Source organism: Myiozetetes cayanensis, unplaced genomic scaffold (genome assembly GCF_022539395.1).
Source record: "Myiozetetes cayanensis isolate MyiCay16 unplaced genomic scaffold, myiCay2020 scf12, whole genome shotgun sequence".
NCBI classification, from domain to species: domain Eukaryota; kingdom Metazoa; phylum Chordata; class Aves; order Passeriformes; family Tyrannidae; genus Myiozetetes; species Myiozetetes cayanensis.
In genome coordinates, this window is record NW_026086826.1 from 17878237 (window position 1) to 17897347 (window position 19111).

Here is a 19111-nt window from a genome sequence, read left to right on the forward strand (position 1 = left end):
TGGCTACAATAAGCAGAAGTAAAAGCTGTGATGATAATTAGACTAAACAGGTGAGAATAATGTGCTTTAGGATGACAATTGGCTCCAGTCAGTGGTATGTGATTCTAATTGGCAATTGCCAGTGTGAGTTGGTGATTGGAGGCATTTGATACTGCCTGCCTTTTGGCCGAAATGAAATAAAAAGAGAGCTCGCCACTGGAGGAAGAAACACTGAGGAACAATGTTAACTGTATCACAATGCTAAAGAAGTAAAATGTTTGGTCTTACAGAAAAGACAAGGCAGATCAATGGTTGCCACTGTTTTAGTCAACTTGTATTCAAATCATTTATTTAGATTCTCCATTATATAGTATCTCACATCTTGAAACTATTTGCTGCTCTTAAGGATCCTGGTTGACAAATATGTGGAAATGCCTCTACAATGCAGACGGATGAGTACTGTCCAACCTCCACCTCTAGAAGGTGATGCTGTAAAGTCCCTGCAGAGAGAGCCCTTCCACATGAGGTGCAAAGGCAGCTCTCCACAGAGCACAAGAAATCTTCCCTGCACTTACTGCAGTGCTGAGTGTACGTGGGAGGGTTGGTATTTCTACAGCATCACAAGAAACCTCAATGAGTTCAGAGGTTTGTTAGCATTCAGATAAACTGAATGGCTACAGTGTTCAGCTGTTGAGCCACAGCAGAAAGGACTTTCTTCTGTTCAATGATCAGACCAAGCTAATTCACATGGAGTGCTCAGCCCTGGTGTGTGAAAGCATCCAGGTAGGTTTATCATAGTAAAGCTGGATACCTTACAGTTCTTTTACAGAAAATTAACAACTGCATTTCCTTGTGGTAACTTTAGTGCACTTAAACTAGAAATGGAGAGAATGCATATATGTGTTTAGTATTAAGATTAGGATTGTTTAAGGCTTTATTTGTGCAGAGGTGATAAGTGTTCACTTGCCAAGCTGACCTTCAGCTTCACTGCTTGATAGCAATGAGAATCTCTGCTCCCAAATCACAAAAAACATGATGGGCAGATTCAGACCTCCAAGAAAGAAGGGATAAAAGCAGTATCTGCTCCTGGGCAAGGCCAGCATGGATGTTTGCACAAGACCCAGCAGACTAACCCAAGGAAGAATTTTTAAAAACTGATCTCCTCGAGAAACAACTGGAAAGATTACAGTTCCTCAGAAAAAAACAGCAACAGCAAAAACAAAGCAACCCAGATGGCCTATAAACAGACTAATTATATGAAAGACCCAGAAGCAACTCTGAAGTTACCAATCCAGCTGCCGAGAGTGTCTGCCAGGTTGCCAGATGTTGCCAATGAAAACCTATCTTCCACAGTTCATCAAAGAAGCAGAGCTGCCTGGTGAAGTGAAACCTTTGCCAAGAAAATAAATATTTTATCTAAAAAAATATTTTCTACTAGGAAATACGTTGAAAAATATAAAATTTTAACAACATGCCCAACCCCATGTTACAGTAGATAAATAATGAAACATATATACAGAAGGTGTTGGCAAGAACTTATTGATAGGAAGTATCTATGCTTAACAATTTATTTCGAAGGCTCCAGTCTTGGATTGTGTTAAACAAAGTGGTTTTATAAGGCTTGAGGTTGACAGCATTCAGTTGGAGTTTGGATAATTTGCCTTGAATCTAGCAATAGCTTTTGCCACCTTGAGATAAAAGGCTTAAAAGACAACAAAGCTGGAGGAGCCAAAGGTGACAGTAATATGCACCGGAAGGTGGAGAGACTGCAGAAATGACAGTGAGCCACTCCATGGCTGCCAAGTCACCTCTCCCAGAGCTCTGTGTCCTCCAAGACACAACAAAGAGTGGCAGCAATTCTAGATGGGTAACTCACACTGTGATCTTGCCAAATTTTATGAGCTGAGCACATGGGTGACTGCTCAAGTCTCAGGGCAAGGAAGAGTATACATCGACTTCAGCACTGGAGATACAGACTGCCCAACAGATTCATGCAATGACTAGTTTTAATTTAGTTATGAGGTCAAATGAATATTTCATTTTAAATTAGGAAATTACGTATTTTAAAAATCCTGTGTAATTTTTCAAATGTGGTTAATAATATTGCCAATATAGTGCCTTGGAAATATTATGTCAGTTCATCCTAGAGGCCAAAACCCAAACTGCCTGTATAGTCTGTTAGTGAGGCAAAACATCTCTTTTTCCAATGAATGTGTATTGGTGCACTGGGATTCACACAAGCATATCTGGCAGCTTTTTCAAGTAATTCTTGGCCTGCAGAGCATACACTGAACCTGGGGAGGATTTTCTATCCAGGAATATGTCTGTGAATAAGAACGTGCTACTGGACGATGAGCTATGGCACTTCTATCATAATTTAATTTGTCAAATATAGTTTACAATATTTTATAATAGTAATCAATAGGACAACATCTAAAAACTGTGAGGGCTAGGGTTGGAGGATGTCATCAATGTCTTTAATAATACATAATTCCTTAATTATGGAACTAAATCACTGAAATACATGAGCTTAATTTGGAGCCTTTTACACTTCGAAAATTCATATCTCTTTTTTAATAACTGGCTACAGCATTTGCAGAGCAGACCAGATTTTTCTAATTTGTTTCCTTGGCTCTTGAATGCACCAAATGGGATGGATTCCCCAAGATCAATGTGAAAAACCTATAAATACCAGTAATATATCCTTTGGTTCTCTCTCCCCTGCCTGTTTACACTTTGCCTTACCCTGAAGACTTAAAGACATTCCTGCAGGACACCTAAATGTGGCCATTTCTTTGAGTTCCTACAACACAGAGATTCATTGCTGACTGTCAAAGTCAGAAACTATTAATATTCATTTGGGAATGCATTTCCTGAAATTGTTAATGGACTTGACCAAACAAGAGTGGGGGAGAGAGAGTGAGTAGTAAGAAAGAAACCTCCATAACATAACCAATTATTTTTTCATTGATAAACAAGTTAAAGTCTGAATTATAGTCTTGATTCACAAAAAATGCCTTTACCCCTCCAAAGATTACTTTTTAGCTAGGTGGGAATACTGGATGTCCTATGACTACTGAATATTCTCAGAAAAGCTCTGATTTTTCTGTTACACTTATGATGTACATGTGCTTAGATACTTAAATTAGGTCTCTTGGCATTGTCCTGTATTTAAAAGAAGCCAGGTTACCAGATGTGATGTCTTCAGGTAATCAGAACTGCTGATGCAGCAACAGAAGACCTGGAGAAGCTGGCCAGCTCAGTCGCAGCCACCTCTCACACTCAGGATATGAAATAAGAAGTACTTGGGAACAGCCTGGGAGAAGACACCTGCTTTTCCTTGCATCTGCTGTCTGAGAACATAAAATGCTGCTTTCAGATGATCTGATTTTGATGTCTTTTTCTGCCCTGCCCAAGGGCACGCTGCTTGTCAGCCAGCTCCTCAGCAGAGGTACAAGCAGCACATGCAGAGACTCTCCAAACTTTGCCACTAACATCCAAAAACAGCTTGTTCTTCCTGTGAGTCCTCTGTAGCTCTTGTAAGATAAGAAACTATCGGAAGACTAAGAGCTTTAAAGAAATTTCAGGCAAGTATTTTCTAAGCAGTACCTGTTTCATCTGAGTGGGAAAAGTCCACAATGATAAATAGAAACATTAAAAAATTAGGAGAAGGCTATCAGTGGAGACACTACTGGGTTTGAGCCTGCCAAGGGATCTCATCAAGCAAGCCCAAAGTGCCAGCAAAACAGTGTTGGTGGTGCAAGGACACTAAATGAAATGACACTTCAAAATGTTCAAATATATACACCCAGTGTGTGTGTGTGTGTGTGTGTGTGAGTAAGGGGGGAAGGGAGGCAAAAGGAAGGCAAGTCAAAGGCAGACAAAGAGGTGCCAGAGAGGGGCAAAGAGCATGCTACATTCTGCACTGTAGGCAATCAATGAAATAATGTACACATGAATTAACTCATTAATGATTCCTGGAGTGAATCTTAGAGATCATGAAACACCAACTGACAAGGCTCTACAGAAAAAAAAAAAAATCGGGTTAGTAAATGAAAAATATACCACAAATAAACCCAAGTTGGTTTCAAATTTATTTGTAACACAGTGTACAATCCATAAATCAAGAAAGAAAAGGCACAGTGTATTTTTAATCAAAGCTTTTGGAGCTCAGAATATACAGTATAAGGAATTGAATTGATAGATCATTTATTATTGTTATGAAACTAAAGGCTTTATATTCTTAAGTGAAGTAAAGTGGACAGCAATATGTTCATATTAGAAAGTTCCTGCTGTGAGTGAGAAATGGATTAAAATTGAGATATTGCTTAGTAAGACAGACAAATCTATTTTTGTCTGTGAAACTATTGCAACCATACATAACCTATAAGTATAAAGAAGCAGCACTGGGGGGAATCACCTTGCCGGTTTGCCCTGTGTGTGAGTGTTTGGCAAACGCAGCCTGCGGGGTGTGTAGTCCATTGGCACGTAATCAGCTCTCTGACCTGTAACGTGTACATTCTGGAACATTAATTGGCACAATTAAAAAGTTATTTAGATGATGAGCTTGGACCAAAAAAATGTTGCTGCTTCTCAGAATCCTGAAATGCAACCTGGACTTCCTAATAAGCTGGTTTAACTATTCCCAGAGAGATGTTACACTGGGATGAGGAAGTAACAATCAAGATACCCATGCAATAAACAAATCTGAACAGTCCAGCATGTGTCAGTGCAAAGAAAATTTGTTCTATAAAGTGACTAGTGTGAGAAGAGAAAGAATTAGAAAGGATTATAAAAATACACTACCATATGTTGTAGTCATTGAAAGTGATTAATCCAGTTCTTAAATCCCATTTTAAACTCCCTTTCATTTCTGTCTGTCTATAGAAAAATAGAAGCCAATTGCTTTGTTTGAATACTATGTAGTTAATTACATCTTCTAAGAAACTCTTTTAAAACTAAATGTAATGTTTAATTACAAAATGCCCTCCCTAAATACAGTTAGCTTGTACATTGATTTGTAATTCATTAAAAATGCTTTCTTAATTATATTTCCAGCCAGAAAATACATAGACATTAAAGAGTCTATAGAGAAATTTTGAAATCACAGCACGAATTTGTAAGGAGAAAGTTACACTTCAAACAGTGGACAACTGACAGCCACAACCACCTTCCTGTAATTTTAGAACTTAATTGTTGTAAGAATGGTAATTGGAAAGCAGTGTTCACTGTAACGGCTATCAATACCACATTTTTTTTTTATATGAGTAGATTTTCAAGGACTAATTAGAAAGCAAATCAATTGCATCAAAGAAGTGTAAAGTTCACGTTAGCTGTCGGACCGATCACCTCAACACGCGGGGTTCACGGCTAAGGGCAGCCCGCGCTTTGGTTCGTAGGGTGTTGTCCTGGAAACCATGCGGATGCAGTCGATAACAGGGCAGACGCTGAGACACAGGGTGCAGCCTGTACAGCTGTCAGTAACCGTGGGCAGGTGGGTTTCGGGATCAAACTGGATAGCCTGCGAACAGGAATAAACATTATTGATGTCACTCACAGAAAAGGTCAAAATTGCTCCCATTTCGGTGTCTGCGTTTCCTGCGCTACAGCACTTGCAGACATCTTGGTGTGATTCCGCACTGCAGCTATAGCAACTGTTCAACTGGCAGGGAACAAAACAACGCCCTCTCCAGACACTGGAAAATTAGGGATGTGGGCCAAATTACACCTTGGCAAGAGCTTCATAGGTCACAAGGGCTGGTTAAAAAAGGAGGAGTTTGGCCCATGATATTTAAACTCCCAGAAGGTATTTCTCCTTCAAATGAAGGAAATATTTCATAAGATAGCAATGTGCCAGGGTGTTGGTTCAGAGGAGACACCAGACCATGCCTGTACAGCTTCAGCACAATGCTGGTCACAATGCATTCTTTTGACTTTTATTTTCATCACAGTAGAACAATCTACTTTAATAAACAGTAGGGAAAAACACAGCACACTGTGTCTCGTGTGATTATTTTCCTTTGCAAGTCTTCAAAAGGGATATCAGAGTTTGGGGCACACAGAGCTTGCTTTAGTTCTCACATTCCATGCAGTGAATCCTCATTACCAATAAGGGCAATAAGTGTATCTGAATGTGAAATAACAGTTGCAGTCTCAATGAAATAAGCTCCTGGTATAATGGAAATAGCAATTAAAAGCAAAAACAAAAGCATCACACAACTGCAAAAGCTTCAATGTCTAAGAAGCAAGACTAGAAAAGTAAAATATTAGAAAAACCCATCCAAAACACTGAACATCTACTTTTAAGAGTTTAGGAAGGAAAATCAGGCCTGAAAGCTGAACTCTGGTTTCTGTGCAAACAAGCAGTGCCTTAGCAAATCTCCCTGACCACTGTCAGCAACTGGGGCAGGCAGGGAGGTGATAGAAGGTGCTGCTGCAGATTGGCTCTGAAGGCAGATTTGCAGCTTTTGGGGTTTCACTGCTCAGACAGCACAGAAGTTGCTGTAGCAACCAGAAAGGGCATGAAGTTGGTAGTAACTACCCTGGATCTATGAGTTCTAGTTTAGCTTGAGCACAAAGAGAGCTCTGGCTTGTGAGTATTTAAGGAGGACTCCTTTCTCTCTCACTAACAACAACGCACATCTTGAAAGGGAGTTCAAAGAGGGAGAGGAAGTCAGGACTACAGTGCTGACTTTAAATTAAGGAAAGGTTTTCTGTTGGAGGCATACAATGTGTACAGCAGCATGGAAATTTCTGAAACAGGGAGGCATAAAGCAGATGCTATTTTGAAGGGGATGTCTGTGTTGTTGATTTATTTGCAATTAAGAATTGCTTTGCGATTCTTTGCAATTAATTTCTTTTCAATTTCCCTTATTAAACAATGAAAAAAATTTTTTTTTTTTTTTTTTTTTTGTGCTTAGGAAAACTCCTGGGGCTTTAAAGTTTGGTTCTTCTGGTGCTATTTTTTTTTCCAGTTACAGAAAATAAAGTTTTACTAAATATAAACCCAGTCTTTTGCTCAACAAGGGTTATATCCTCCCCTTCACTGGGAAATCTGATGGAAGGGGAAGAGGTGAAGACTGCAGTGTCAAGAAAAAATTTAGACAGTTAAAAGGCTACTTTGTTATAAATGCAGCATTAATTTTCTTGTATAAGGGGAAAGAAACATGTTTATCTTTGCTCTGATATACTTGTTTTAATTGCAGGAGTTGATTTTAAATGGAAGACTTCTTTCTGTGACTGTATGTAGTTCAATTCCTCAGACCTACTATTGATTCAACTGAATTAAAGATGAACAAAAACTCATGGTGTGTCCAGAGGTAACTTGCTGCTCAGTTAAAGTATTTATTTCTGACAAGCTATTTTCAGACTAAGATTTATGGAAAACTTTGTGTAGAAATTACTGTTTACTGCATATTGGATTCCATGACTGTTATGTTAGACCATGTTTTGGTTTTCTCAAAGAAATGAGTTTTCCTGTACTGCCTTTTTTGCTGCAGACCAGTTGATCAGCTCCAGTGGACATGGCATGGAATGACACAAAGACATGTGGATACATTTCGTACATCTTATGCCACCATACTGAGCAGAAATCAGATGAATACTTTGCTGCAAACAGGAGCCTCAGCTCAAAATTTTGCTATGGCAGTTATCCTGGAGAAAGGATCTGTACATTTAATCAAGATAAAACAAAACCCCACCTGCCTGAAACCAGAATTAGTTCAAGTTCAGTTTTATGCTGCAGGAACAAGGACTAGGTTTCTTAAAAAGCATTTGGAAATAAGACCAGCCTTTGTCAGGAAGGAACATGTTCTCCCTTTCTCCCTCATGTACTTGAAAACCATCAAGAACTACATTTACTGCCATTTAACTTGGGACTCCTTCATTTTCTTCCTCTTAAAAAGAATCCCTCTTGCAGTTCAGGAGGGCCTGTGACAGTGACAGGTTCTGCTGGGCAGTGTCGCCACCTTTCAGACAGCTCAGGCAGGGCTTGTGCACCATGGCCTGGGAGCATGCTGGGGTTTGAATCCAGTATTTTAGGCATCTGTTTTTACCACCTGCTCATTAACAGAAGGTGAATTCTTTCTTCCCAGCAGCAGAAAGATAACTCATCGTGTCTTTCTGCTAATTACAGCTGTGCTCTTACCTGGTAGCCAGAATCATTACAGGTCATGTAGCATTTGCCACAGTTGATACACATTTCCTCGTCAATCAGAGCCACAACTTGCTCTGTGTTGCACAGATCACCATATGTTCCAATATACTGCAGTGCTTTTCCAATTACATCCTAGGGGAAAAAAATGGTTATCGACTCATTTATAAGATACCTAAGCAGTTTCTACAGCTGCACAGGAGCACTCTCTAGTACTTTAATGTGGAAGATTTGGCCATGCATTTTGATGATGTTTAGGATTTTTCTTACAAATTTCCAAGTTGCTGACCTTCATACCTCCTGTAAAACACAAAGAATGCTCCATACAGGCACATTTTGAATGTATGCATTGGTGTACAAACATGTTCTACAGATAGGTTACACATTTGGTCCTTGATTGAAAAGTGCTCAAGAACAAGCCAAATAAGAGACACAGGCAAGTCTGCCCAAAATTCAAGTGTTTACCTTTGTTCTTGCATTGCCAAGAAACATGATAAGGATTTATTTTCGATTTCTGTTTCTCAATATTTTTGAACCAGCAATACTAACCTTATTCCTATTAGTCCAAAGATTATTCTGAAATTATCAGAAACCATTTTAACTGTCTCGTAGTATGTTGTATTAAACCTCTATGATTTATAACCTCATACAATGCTTTATATATTGTTTTCCACTCTCATCGCAGAAGAACAGAATTACAGCAACTTAAATTTTCATTGTGTAACTTCTTTTGGGCAGCCTTACTTTGAAAGAAAACAAAACATCCCTAATTATTCCTGTGCCACATGAAAGCAATGAGTTGATGTGGCTTTATCAATGTTAGCTCTAAAGGACAGCTCTGCTAGATGAATTAAATGAGAAAGGGAGTCCAACCTTGTCTTCCTAGTCTGCTAAGAACTTGCAAAAACAGCTCTGCTTTCTGAAAGAATGAGGTCTACCTGGCCTTCAGCACTTGTACAATTGTATTTTTATGTAAAGAGACAAATTACTTTCTTTACTGGATGCAGTAGTAGGATCTATGAATTTGCTCCTAATGACTGTTGAGGTAGAAAATTCAACCAAATCGTATGCCCAGGAAGAAAGACTGGCAAGTGGTACTGTTTTCTTGTTCCAAAAACACTCAAATGTTTTCTCTCTGCCAAACCCCTAAGTTGCTGACATGTGAAATACCTTGGTTGCATTCATTCAATGCTAAAAGCCTTCCAGGTCTTCTCAGCAACATGCAGAGAACATTAATGCTCTTCCAGCATAAAACAGCTATGGCACATTGCTAAAGGCAGCATGATGAGTGTGGACAGATGACTGTGAGCAAGTTATCACAGCTTAATGAGTTAGCACTCATCAGTAGAGCTGTGTGAGCTGATTGTGAGCATGGTCCAAATTAATTGCAAATTTAAAGTAAAATCTGTTTGCTTAAACTACTGTAAAAGGTCAATTAACTACTATGAAAGTGTTTCAGCTAATACTTTTTACTAGAACAAGACTTGAACACGCAGCCCTTTACTGTGACTCCACTGATGAGCTACACTAACTAAATCAAATGTGATCTCCTGGGAACTGCTCACATCCCTATCTTTTTGTTTCCACTTCTTACTCAGAAACGTTCATGGATTTACTGGATTTGCAGCAGTTTTCAGGTTGCTACACTTCTCAGGTGTCTGCAGTCTTCTGTGTTAGTTGAAATACTGTAATAGTAGAATTCAGCTCCAGCTTTTCTCAACTCTCATGTAGACTTGTCTGTTGACAAGTCCCATCTTTTTAACATGCTACAGGTTTCAAAATACGTCTTTGTGAGATCTGCTGCTCCCAGCAATACTAAATATCCTCTCTTGTGTGTATATATCCCCCAAACATTCCACTGTCACAAACGCATGTCTCCTGCAAGTGATAATCTGTGTACTGAAGAATTTAAAGAAACAATGTAAAATCTGCACAACATACAATGAAGAAGCTTTTGACTGCCTGCCCATGCTGCAAAAGTATCAACATGGGGACATTTCAGATAGTGAAGGGCTTTTTAATCTGAAAAAGCATACGTTTAAATAGCATAAGTAATTTTCTCAGGAAGGTTCTGGATTCACATCTGTATTCTTTAAAGATCGTTTGGATGTTAACAAAACCCACAAAGCTCAAGCAGATTGCAGAGAAGGGCTACTCAAATAATCATGAAATGGAGGGCCTTGCTTGAGAGAGAAGACAAACAAAACCTTACAAGATGTTTAGCCTAGGAAGATGAAGGTAGAGCAAGAACATGATGTCTATACATACATTAGGGAGGGGAAAGACCTATTTAAGTTAAATGACAATGTTGGCACAAGAACACACAATTATAAGCCAGCCATGAATAAATTCAAAGCTGGAAATTAGAAAAGGCTTTCTAAATGGGAAAAGAGTGAGGTGGTTAATGGCCTTCCAGGGAAGCAGCTGGAGGACACAGGGGAGGCAGTCCAAAGTTTAGGATATCATTAGATAGCTCAGGAAGTGCTTGGTTGGAACAACATAATCAAAGTTGATTTTTCCAGCTACAGTTACAAAAGGAATAACAAAAACAATGCATATAGCATGGTGATTTCTGAATTTGTAACCAAGTCTCACTTCTCACAGCTTACAAAAATACACTTTTGGGGACTTAGAATCCCAAATAGGGAGGATGATGGCATTTTAGAGGTCTGAAAGTGATTTCAAAAGACTGTGTCAATGACTTACTGTTAATTTACCCTCTTTGCTGTTGTGTCTTTTAATCACTTCTTTCTCTCAAGCAAAAACTGTATCTTTATTCATTTGCAAAGTTTCAAGACATTATTGACTAAAAAAGCCATGGTACTTAAAAGATGTTCTGCAGGTGCACTCTTTTACAGCATCTCAGAGCTTCTTGTTTTCATAAAATCATAAATGTTTGGAACAAAATAAACAGTGCAGCAAGAAATAATCAGCTTTCACTGTTTAAAGTGGTTTCACTCCAAAAAGCAACTGTCTAAAATGGCACTACGGGATTCCACACTTAATATATCTCAATGGCCTCCAGATCAAATGTGCAATGTTTACAGACTAATTTTTTTTTTTTTTTACCAACTGTCAGCCCTGCAAACAGGAGCCAGGTTCTGAAAGTCAAGTTGTGTTCTTTCCAGCTTATGCATTACCAGCAGCAATTAAAAAAAAAAAAAAGAAAGAAAAATATGGAAGTTAAATTTTGTCCTCAATTGCACCTTTGAGAGAGCAAGGACATGGAGTGCTCCTTTTAATTACTGCTGTGCTGTCCTGCTCTTCTCAACAAAACTGTACTGAAGGAACTGGGAGAGGAATGTAGTCCTGCAACTGGAATTTGCAGAGAATTCAGTTGCTATGGAGAGAATCGTAGCAGAATCCATTAGTTTTATGTTACTAATGAGTACAGAAAAAATATTCTTTTAGTCACCAAGTTAGGTAGATGTGGTTTTGAGTATACACAAGGAGCAGATCTGTTCAGTAGGATATTATTTGTGCAATGCTATGATAGCTGCATTTTAATCTAAATGTATCAGAGATTTTATGGTGATTAGCTTTTCATTAGACATCATATTAGTAAACCTATATTTGTAAATACAATTCATGGCTCAGCTCTGGCTCCTTGTAGACCTGCTGTGTCCATCTTCATGCAGACCTTTTTGTATAAGACCACACTGTGCTCTAGAGATGATGAACATCACAGACCTCTCTTTAGAAAGCCATACACATTGCAGGGACTGCACCTCAGATAGCAAGTTCAAGGAGAACACACATTAGGGAGGCACTTATCTTCCACGTGATCTTTTTCTGTAATAAAGGTGAGGTACTGACAGAGCACGAGAGATGAAAAGAAGAAATGTTAGAAACAAAATTATGGATTAAAGAAGAAAAAGTCACCAGAATCTGAGGGTACATGACCAAGGTCAATTTACAGTAAAGTAGCTAACAAAAATATGTGATCTGATTAAAACTAATTTAACATTGAAAGATTACAGATACTTTGCCAATGCTTAAAAAAGGTGCTCTGAGATTTAGGGAACTCTAAGCCTTGTTTTCAGTAAAACAGTTGCGGTACCAGCTAAAGTGGGGCTTACAAAATAACTATCCTGAGTTGGAAGGGACCCACATCATTGAGTCCAATTCCTGGTTGTGCACAGGAAAATCCCAAAAATCACATCATGTGCCTGAGAGTGTTTCCAAATGCTTAGATGAACCCTTATGATATAATTCAATAAGGTTTCTGTAATGAAAATTATGCCTTGTGCATCTATCACAATTCTTTATGGAGACTTTGAGGTCTTTCAAATTAAAAAAAAAACTCAAAAAACAAAATCCCCAGTAATTTTTATGTTTGATTAGGCCTCTGACAGAAGCCTGTGACATAACAGAGCTCTGAAATTAGGTAGTCATGAAGTGGGATTGCAAGTTGGCTAAAGAGCAAAAACAGAGCAAAAAATAAAAATGTGGAATAAAATGACCAATGTTCAGAAAATGTAAAATATTAGCAGAACAAAGCATCTCAATTTTCTGTTTTAGATATGATGCTCTTTAATATGTTTGAGTGTGTTTCGGGAAAAGATTTGAACCAGAAGAGTGTGGAGTTGGTACAAATTTTAATTTAAATTAAAGAAAATCCAAGAAAGTTGTAGGTATTTTATAAAACTAGATAAAGAGATTCTATCATGGTGAAAAAATGCAGCTTGACAAACAGCTTATCGAAGTTAATAACTTTTGCTGATCTTGCCAACAGATACATTCTAGATAAAAAAATCTGCAGAAGAAAACACGGTAGGAAACATTATTGGCAACTCACAGGAACCTCTGCTTGGTGTGCTGTCCTACCAGAGGCCAGCAAACTAGCAAGATGTTAAGATAGAAAATAGCACCATAACTACTGTAGTGTTGTTGTTATAATTAATCAGCCATGATGTGGAATACAAAGTCATTCCAGTTTCACCAACAGAAGCACAGTGCCCTGGAGCACTGGGCAACGATTAATGGGAAGAAATTTAACAAACCCAAACATCAGATTCTGCAGCTAGGGTGGAGAAACGCTGGGAATGGTTCAAAGCTGTGCTGGAGAGGTTCAGACTGGACATTAGGAAGCATTTCTTTACCGAGAGGGTGGTCATGCACTGGAACAGGCTTCCTAGAGAGGTGGTCAAAGCCCCAAGCCTGTTAGTGGTTAAGAGGTATTTGGACAATGCCCTTAATAATGTGCTTTATCTTTTGGTCAGTACTGAAGTGGTCAGGCACTTGGACTAAATGGTCATTGTAGGTCATTTCCAATTGAAATTCAATTCCATTCCATCCCATCCTATCCTATCCTATTCCATTCTACTCTATTCTATTACAGAGCCACTTAAAGCAGTCCTTCTGCCACAGTCACAGTGGGGAGGGAAAGGGGAATTTTGGACTCTAGGATTTCTGCCCACATCTGAAGACTAAAATTTACTTGAATTAGATCAAACACAAGGAATTTATGCTTGAGGATCTCTGTGGATATTTTTCCAACAGGTGGAACACTGTGCCATGCCCTAGCTAAGCTGACAAACAGAGCTATGCTAGAATGTTTGAATCTCTACAGCAAGACTTGTGGAGTAAAAAAAGAAGAAATAAAATAAGCAGATAAATGGTGACTGAATATTGTGGTATAGGCCCTAAAGGCAAAAGAACTAAATTATTAGGAAGAAAACACAGGAACATATAAGGAAAGAAATTAAAGTAATAAGGAGGTAACCTGAAGTAGGCAGAATACATCTGTGGGAGCTGTACAAAACTGCAACTGAGAAGAAAATATCTAAGGCACATATCCACATTCAGCACAAATTCTGATATTACAGACAAGTGAGAAAAGAATAAACAACTCTGCTGAACATCAGAGTATGCAGTTTCAATTAATACTGAAAAAGAGAGAAAATAAAGAGAACAGCCACGGGAAAAGAGATCCAAAAAATAAGTTAGATTTTGGATAATCACAGAGGGGTTTTAAATTGATTAAAAAAAAAAAAAAAAAAGGCAATTTGACAGCAAGTGAAATTTACAAAAATGTTGGAATTTACATATCACCAACCCAACAGCCGATTAGGCACCTTTGGGGAGGCATCAGGAAATTTGCACTAACCCTCCAAAAATACAAGCAGCCAATGCAGGGGTCACTGCTCTTTCAAGGGCACCTATCTCCCAAGTCCAATCAGCTTTCAAGCATGCCACTTCACTGCTCCAGAGAGCTAGAGTTAGGCTGGGTCTACCTGTGAGAACTGACCATTACTACCCTTTGACATCCTATTCTGAACTAACATATTCAGTTAGTGAATATGTTATTCTTTCTGTCTAGAGGGTCAGCCAAGACAGAACTACTTGAAGATGGTCTGGGATTTGTAATTCTAAATGTGAACATTTCTTGGACAGTTACAAATAAATCACTCAAGTCCAAGTTCCTCTGCCTCTCTCCATGGAGAATTCCTGATCAGGGAAGGGTATCAGATAAGTCACCTTTTTTCATTAAGCTTCACTCAGCTTCATTAATAAATATTCTGAATCCTCCTGGCAGATTTTCACCACTATATAATAATAGATGAATCTATTAATAATCAGCTTTATTAAAACCTCCCTTTGTAGTGGCAAATTCCCTACTTTAACCAAAACCCAGGTATTTTCCTAATTTCTTAGTGGGCATCTGTGGTGGACTGACCCCCTCTGGTCACCAGGTATTCATCAAAGCTGCTCTATCACTCCCCTCCTCAGCAGGACAGGGGACAAAAAATATACTGAAAGGCTCATGGGCCGAGACAAGGAGAGATCACTCACCAATTACTGTGTCAGGCAAAAGAGACTGGACCTGAGGAAATTAGTTTAATTTATTGCCAATCATATCAGAGTAGGATAATAAGAAATAAAACCAAATCATGAAACACCTTCCCCCCACTGCTTCCTTCTTCCTGTGCTCAACTTTACTCCTAAATTTTTTGCCTCCTCCCCACTTGATGGTGCAGGGTGCTGAGTTAGGGTTAGGAGGTGTTGCAGTTAGCTTCACATGGTCTCTACCTTTCCTTCCATGGGCAAGGACACCTTCCAGTAGGTCATGTTAGTGTTGAACACTCCCAGGGATGGGGCATCCACAACTTCTCTGGGAAAGCTGTTCCAGTGCCTCACCACCCTCATAGTGAAGAATTTCTTCCTAGTATCCAATCTAAGCCTGCCTTCTTTCAGTTTAAAGCCATTATCCCTTGTCCTATCACACATGGCCTTGTAAAAAGTTCCCATCCAGTTCTCTTGCAGCCCCTTTAGGTACTACAAGGGTCTATAAGGTCTCCCTGGAGCCTTTTCTTCCCCAGGATGAAAAGCTCCAGCTCTCACCCTGTCTGTATAGGAGAGGTGCTCCAGCTCTCTGATCATCTTGGTGGCCCTCTGAAGGCTTCCTTTTTGTGTCTGAGTTTGTCCAGGGCCTCATGACATTTTTGCCTGACATCCTCTTTGTTGGGATGCATCACTCCTGAGCTTGGGAGAGGTGATCCTTCAATATTACCAGCTTTCTTGGGCCTCTCTTTCCTCCAGGACTTTGTTCCATGGTACTCTGCTAAGCAGGTCCCTGACAAGGCCATATTCTCATTCCTCTCTTCAAATGAAGTTGCTGGTTTTTTCCCCCCTTTTGAAATATGTTATCCCAGAGGCATTACCAGAGTTGCTGATGGTCTTGGCCTTGGCCAGTGGTGGGTCCGTCTCAAAGACAGCTGCCCTTGGCTTTGTCAGACACTGGGGAAGCTCCCCCCAGCTTCTCAGAGAAGCCATCCCTGTAGCCTCACTGCTACCAAAAACTTGCCATACAAACACAATACAACATCTCTTGCTGCTGTTTTTTTTCATGTTGACAGTCATGAAAGACTGTCATGAATCAGCTTTGGCGATGCCTATCTTCTTCTAATTGCTTCAGTTTCATTTAGCCAAAGGAATGAAAAAGAGGTCAACCTGATTTCACTGGCTGAGAAGCTCCTCAGACACCACTCAAAAGTATTCAATATCTTATAAACAAAAGTTTGTATTTGGGGGAATTCATTTTCCTCTTCCCTGCAGTAGGGCTTCTTTGTTTTAATCTATCTCCTACTACTTGGATCTTTTTTGCTTTTGTACTTGGAGTTAGGCTTGATAAATTATTGACATCAACTTTTTTATTTATGTTTTTTTCAAGTCTTTATGTCTGTTTTTCCCTCATGCTAAACTTTTTCCTTCATTCGGTTTATTTGCTTTTGGATGGTATCAGTTTTTTGGTTTTCTGCTGTTTTCAGAAGCAAGCTATCTCATTGAAAATGCAGTTATTGGCTCTTCTTCTTTTTCCCTACATCAATACTCTCTGCCTGCAAAGAGAACAGAATCATGAAACCTCTGAGGTCAAGCAAGCTTTGAAAATGCTTATCATAGTGGGGGCAAAAAAAAGAGTAGATTGCTGTTCTTTGAAACTTTTTGTATACATATAGAAGGGAACCTAGCACAAGAGGAGGGTAGTGATTTTCAAAACCATGACATAAACCAAAATAAGCAGTCCAAAAATCTGAGAGAGGTCTATAGATGTGGCAAACTATTTAACTTAAACAGAAAGATGATTCAAAATTTCTTCTTTGCTGATTTTGCCATTCTACTAGTTAGCTTGGAATACTGGATATATTGGTAAACTGCAAAATTCTCTTGGGAATTATGTGTTATTTTGAGCACTGTTAATATTGTATTTTATGTTTGACCTTATTTCTGCAAGAATTCTTACAGGCGTGATCATACAGGGAAAGTTACCTACCTGTTAGAGATATCTGATATTCTCCCATATATGAGGAAGACAGTCAACAAATAACTGATATGATATAATTTTCACATTGCTTTATAAAGGGGCCTACATGAGAATCCTGATTTAAAAAGAAAAATCATAAATTGCTCACTTATTTTTCCTATCGAGTCCTGAAGTTTGTCAGCTCTAAAGTGAACACTTAGAATAATTAGCTTATGCCGTTTCATTTAATTGATATTTATTGGCTACCTAAGGGAAGAGAAAAGCTTCAATGTATGTATTATGCAGTAGGTAGGGGTCACAGGTTTTATTTTTGCCTTGACATTTACTCATTGTAGACAGTGGATCAGTGACTTAGACAAACATTCTCCAGCTTTAAAAGTTCAATCTGAAAACCTATGACACAGCTTTTATATGTACTGAACACCAACCTTTTCCATTGATCCTACATGAGGGATGGAGGCATTTAGCACATTGCAAGTAATCAAAAGGTATCATGCAAAACAACTCATTCTGTAGCATTCAAAGTGAAAGAAATTGTAAACAATTCTGCTTTGTTCTTCAAGGCATTACCCCTGCGTGTTCTGCACTTACTGTTCCGGTGCCTGAATATCTTCATCTTGAAAAACGACATTAGAGAAATACCTATACATGTACATCACAAATCATTTCTCATTGATTTTGGTTAAAAGCTAGAAAGTCTGCATAAAGACTTGTCTTTGATGCCCTCTAACTAGCTTAAAAGCAGTAATAACCAACTCAAGCTGCTAGAAATGACTGTGCATGTCAACTGCCTGATGGCCAATCGTTTCTTATGCATAAGGATGTATTTTTGTTACCTTGATTGTTGGAATGGGCTTCTTCGGAACGAAATGCTTTTTCTCGGGAAGCACAGCAGCCATGTTCTGTGCCTTCAGTTTCATCTTGTTCTCAGCTATTATCTTTTTGCGCTGTTCCAGGTAAGGCCCAAAACTGGGTAGTTTCTGAAACAAAAATCAGTAAACATGATTATGCTTGGTGAGCAGGGGTAGTAAAAAGGTGAGTCTGATCCCAAGGGTGAGACCCTAAGTCCATGCTGACCGTGACTTGCTTCTTATTCAGGAAGTTGAAATTGAAAACAGCAAGACTGCACCAGAGTGAGAAGTGAATAAAAATCAAATATGAACACTGGGATCCGACTTGAAAATATATACTAAATATTAAAATATTAATATCCCACAGAGAAAAATAGCTGAATTGCAGGTCAGCATCCAACAGTCTATTATTTGCCCATTGCACACTTGCTTGTATATAAAAATGTATCATGTGTAAATAATTCAAATGTGTAACTTTATTTCTATTTTATTTTATACTATGTGGTAAGGTATCAGACAATTATCAGTTTACTTAGAAGGGTTCCACCAGCATTTAAGATTATTTGTATTGATATCTGAATATATCAATACATATTTTTAAAAGCTTATAAACATGTACTTTGACAGTCTGATAACAGAAGGCTGTCTTGACCTGTCAAAGTAAGGCTAACAAACACCAAATGAACTGAAACACATTATAATCTCCTAATTTACCTCTATGTCCCACTAGCAATCTTCTCTGCAACATTTAATCCTTGAACCCAATTAAGGAAACTCTAGAGGAAGATTTCACTGAATTGCAAAACTCATGTCTCACCCAAGAACATGAAAGAGCTTGTTAAGGATTCATAAAACACTCAGCTTCCTGACAGAAAAAGTCCCTTTGCTTACCTAGCAGAGATATGGACAACTCCAGTGTGCCACAATCACAGAGTTCGGTGAGCAAAAAATGGTAAAAAAAATGGATTTTTGCTTGATGCAATAGATCATGCCCTTCCTCCCCTGAAACTAGTTTCTTATTCTGCAAAAGTATTTTATCCACCTATTTAAACCCTGTTCGGAAGCTACAGCAGTACTGCAGAAACCAGCAGGTAGTAACAGGGGATACATAGCCGCAGCAGCTACTAGCATTAATTCACGCTAATAATACAACCTCAAAGAGCATATCGAACAAGATACAGTACCGCCGTGGTTATCAATATTTTAAGAGGGAATTTCAATGTGAATTTTAAACCCCAAATTATTTAAAAATTTACAAATTATTATTTTTTAAAATGAAGTAAATCCAGAAGAGGTTACCCTGCTCTTCTGCTAAACCTTAGGAGAAAAATTCCTCAGTGAGCCCCGTCAGTCACAATACCCAAC

General features: G+C 38.7%; 1 protein-coding gene across 1 annotated transcript in view; it reads right to left on the reverse strand.

Annotated features, from left to right (window-relative positions):
- Positions 1-4050: 4050 nt before the first annotated feature.
- The window catches only part of DPYD (dihydropyrimidine dehydrogenase), a 334066-nt gene continuing 319005 nt past the window's right edge, over positions 4051-19111 (reverse strand). Inside the window, exons 21-23 of the mRNA XM_050307196.1 lie at positions 17732-17875; positions 8126-8266; positions 4051-5500 (exon numbers count right to left, since the gene is read on the reverse strand). Coding sequence (XP_050163153.1) covers positions 5330-5500; positions 8126-8266; positions 17732-17875 — 456 coding nt within the window. The 3' untranslated portion in view covers positions 4051-5329. The remainder of the gene's footprint in view (positions 5501-8125; positions 8267-17731; positions 17876-19111) is intronic.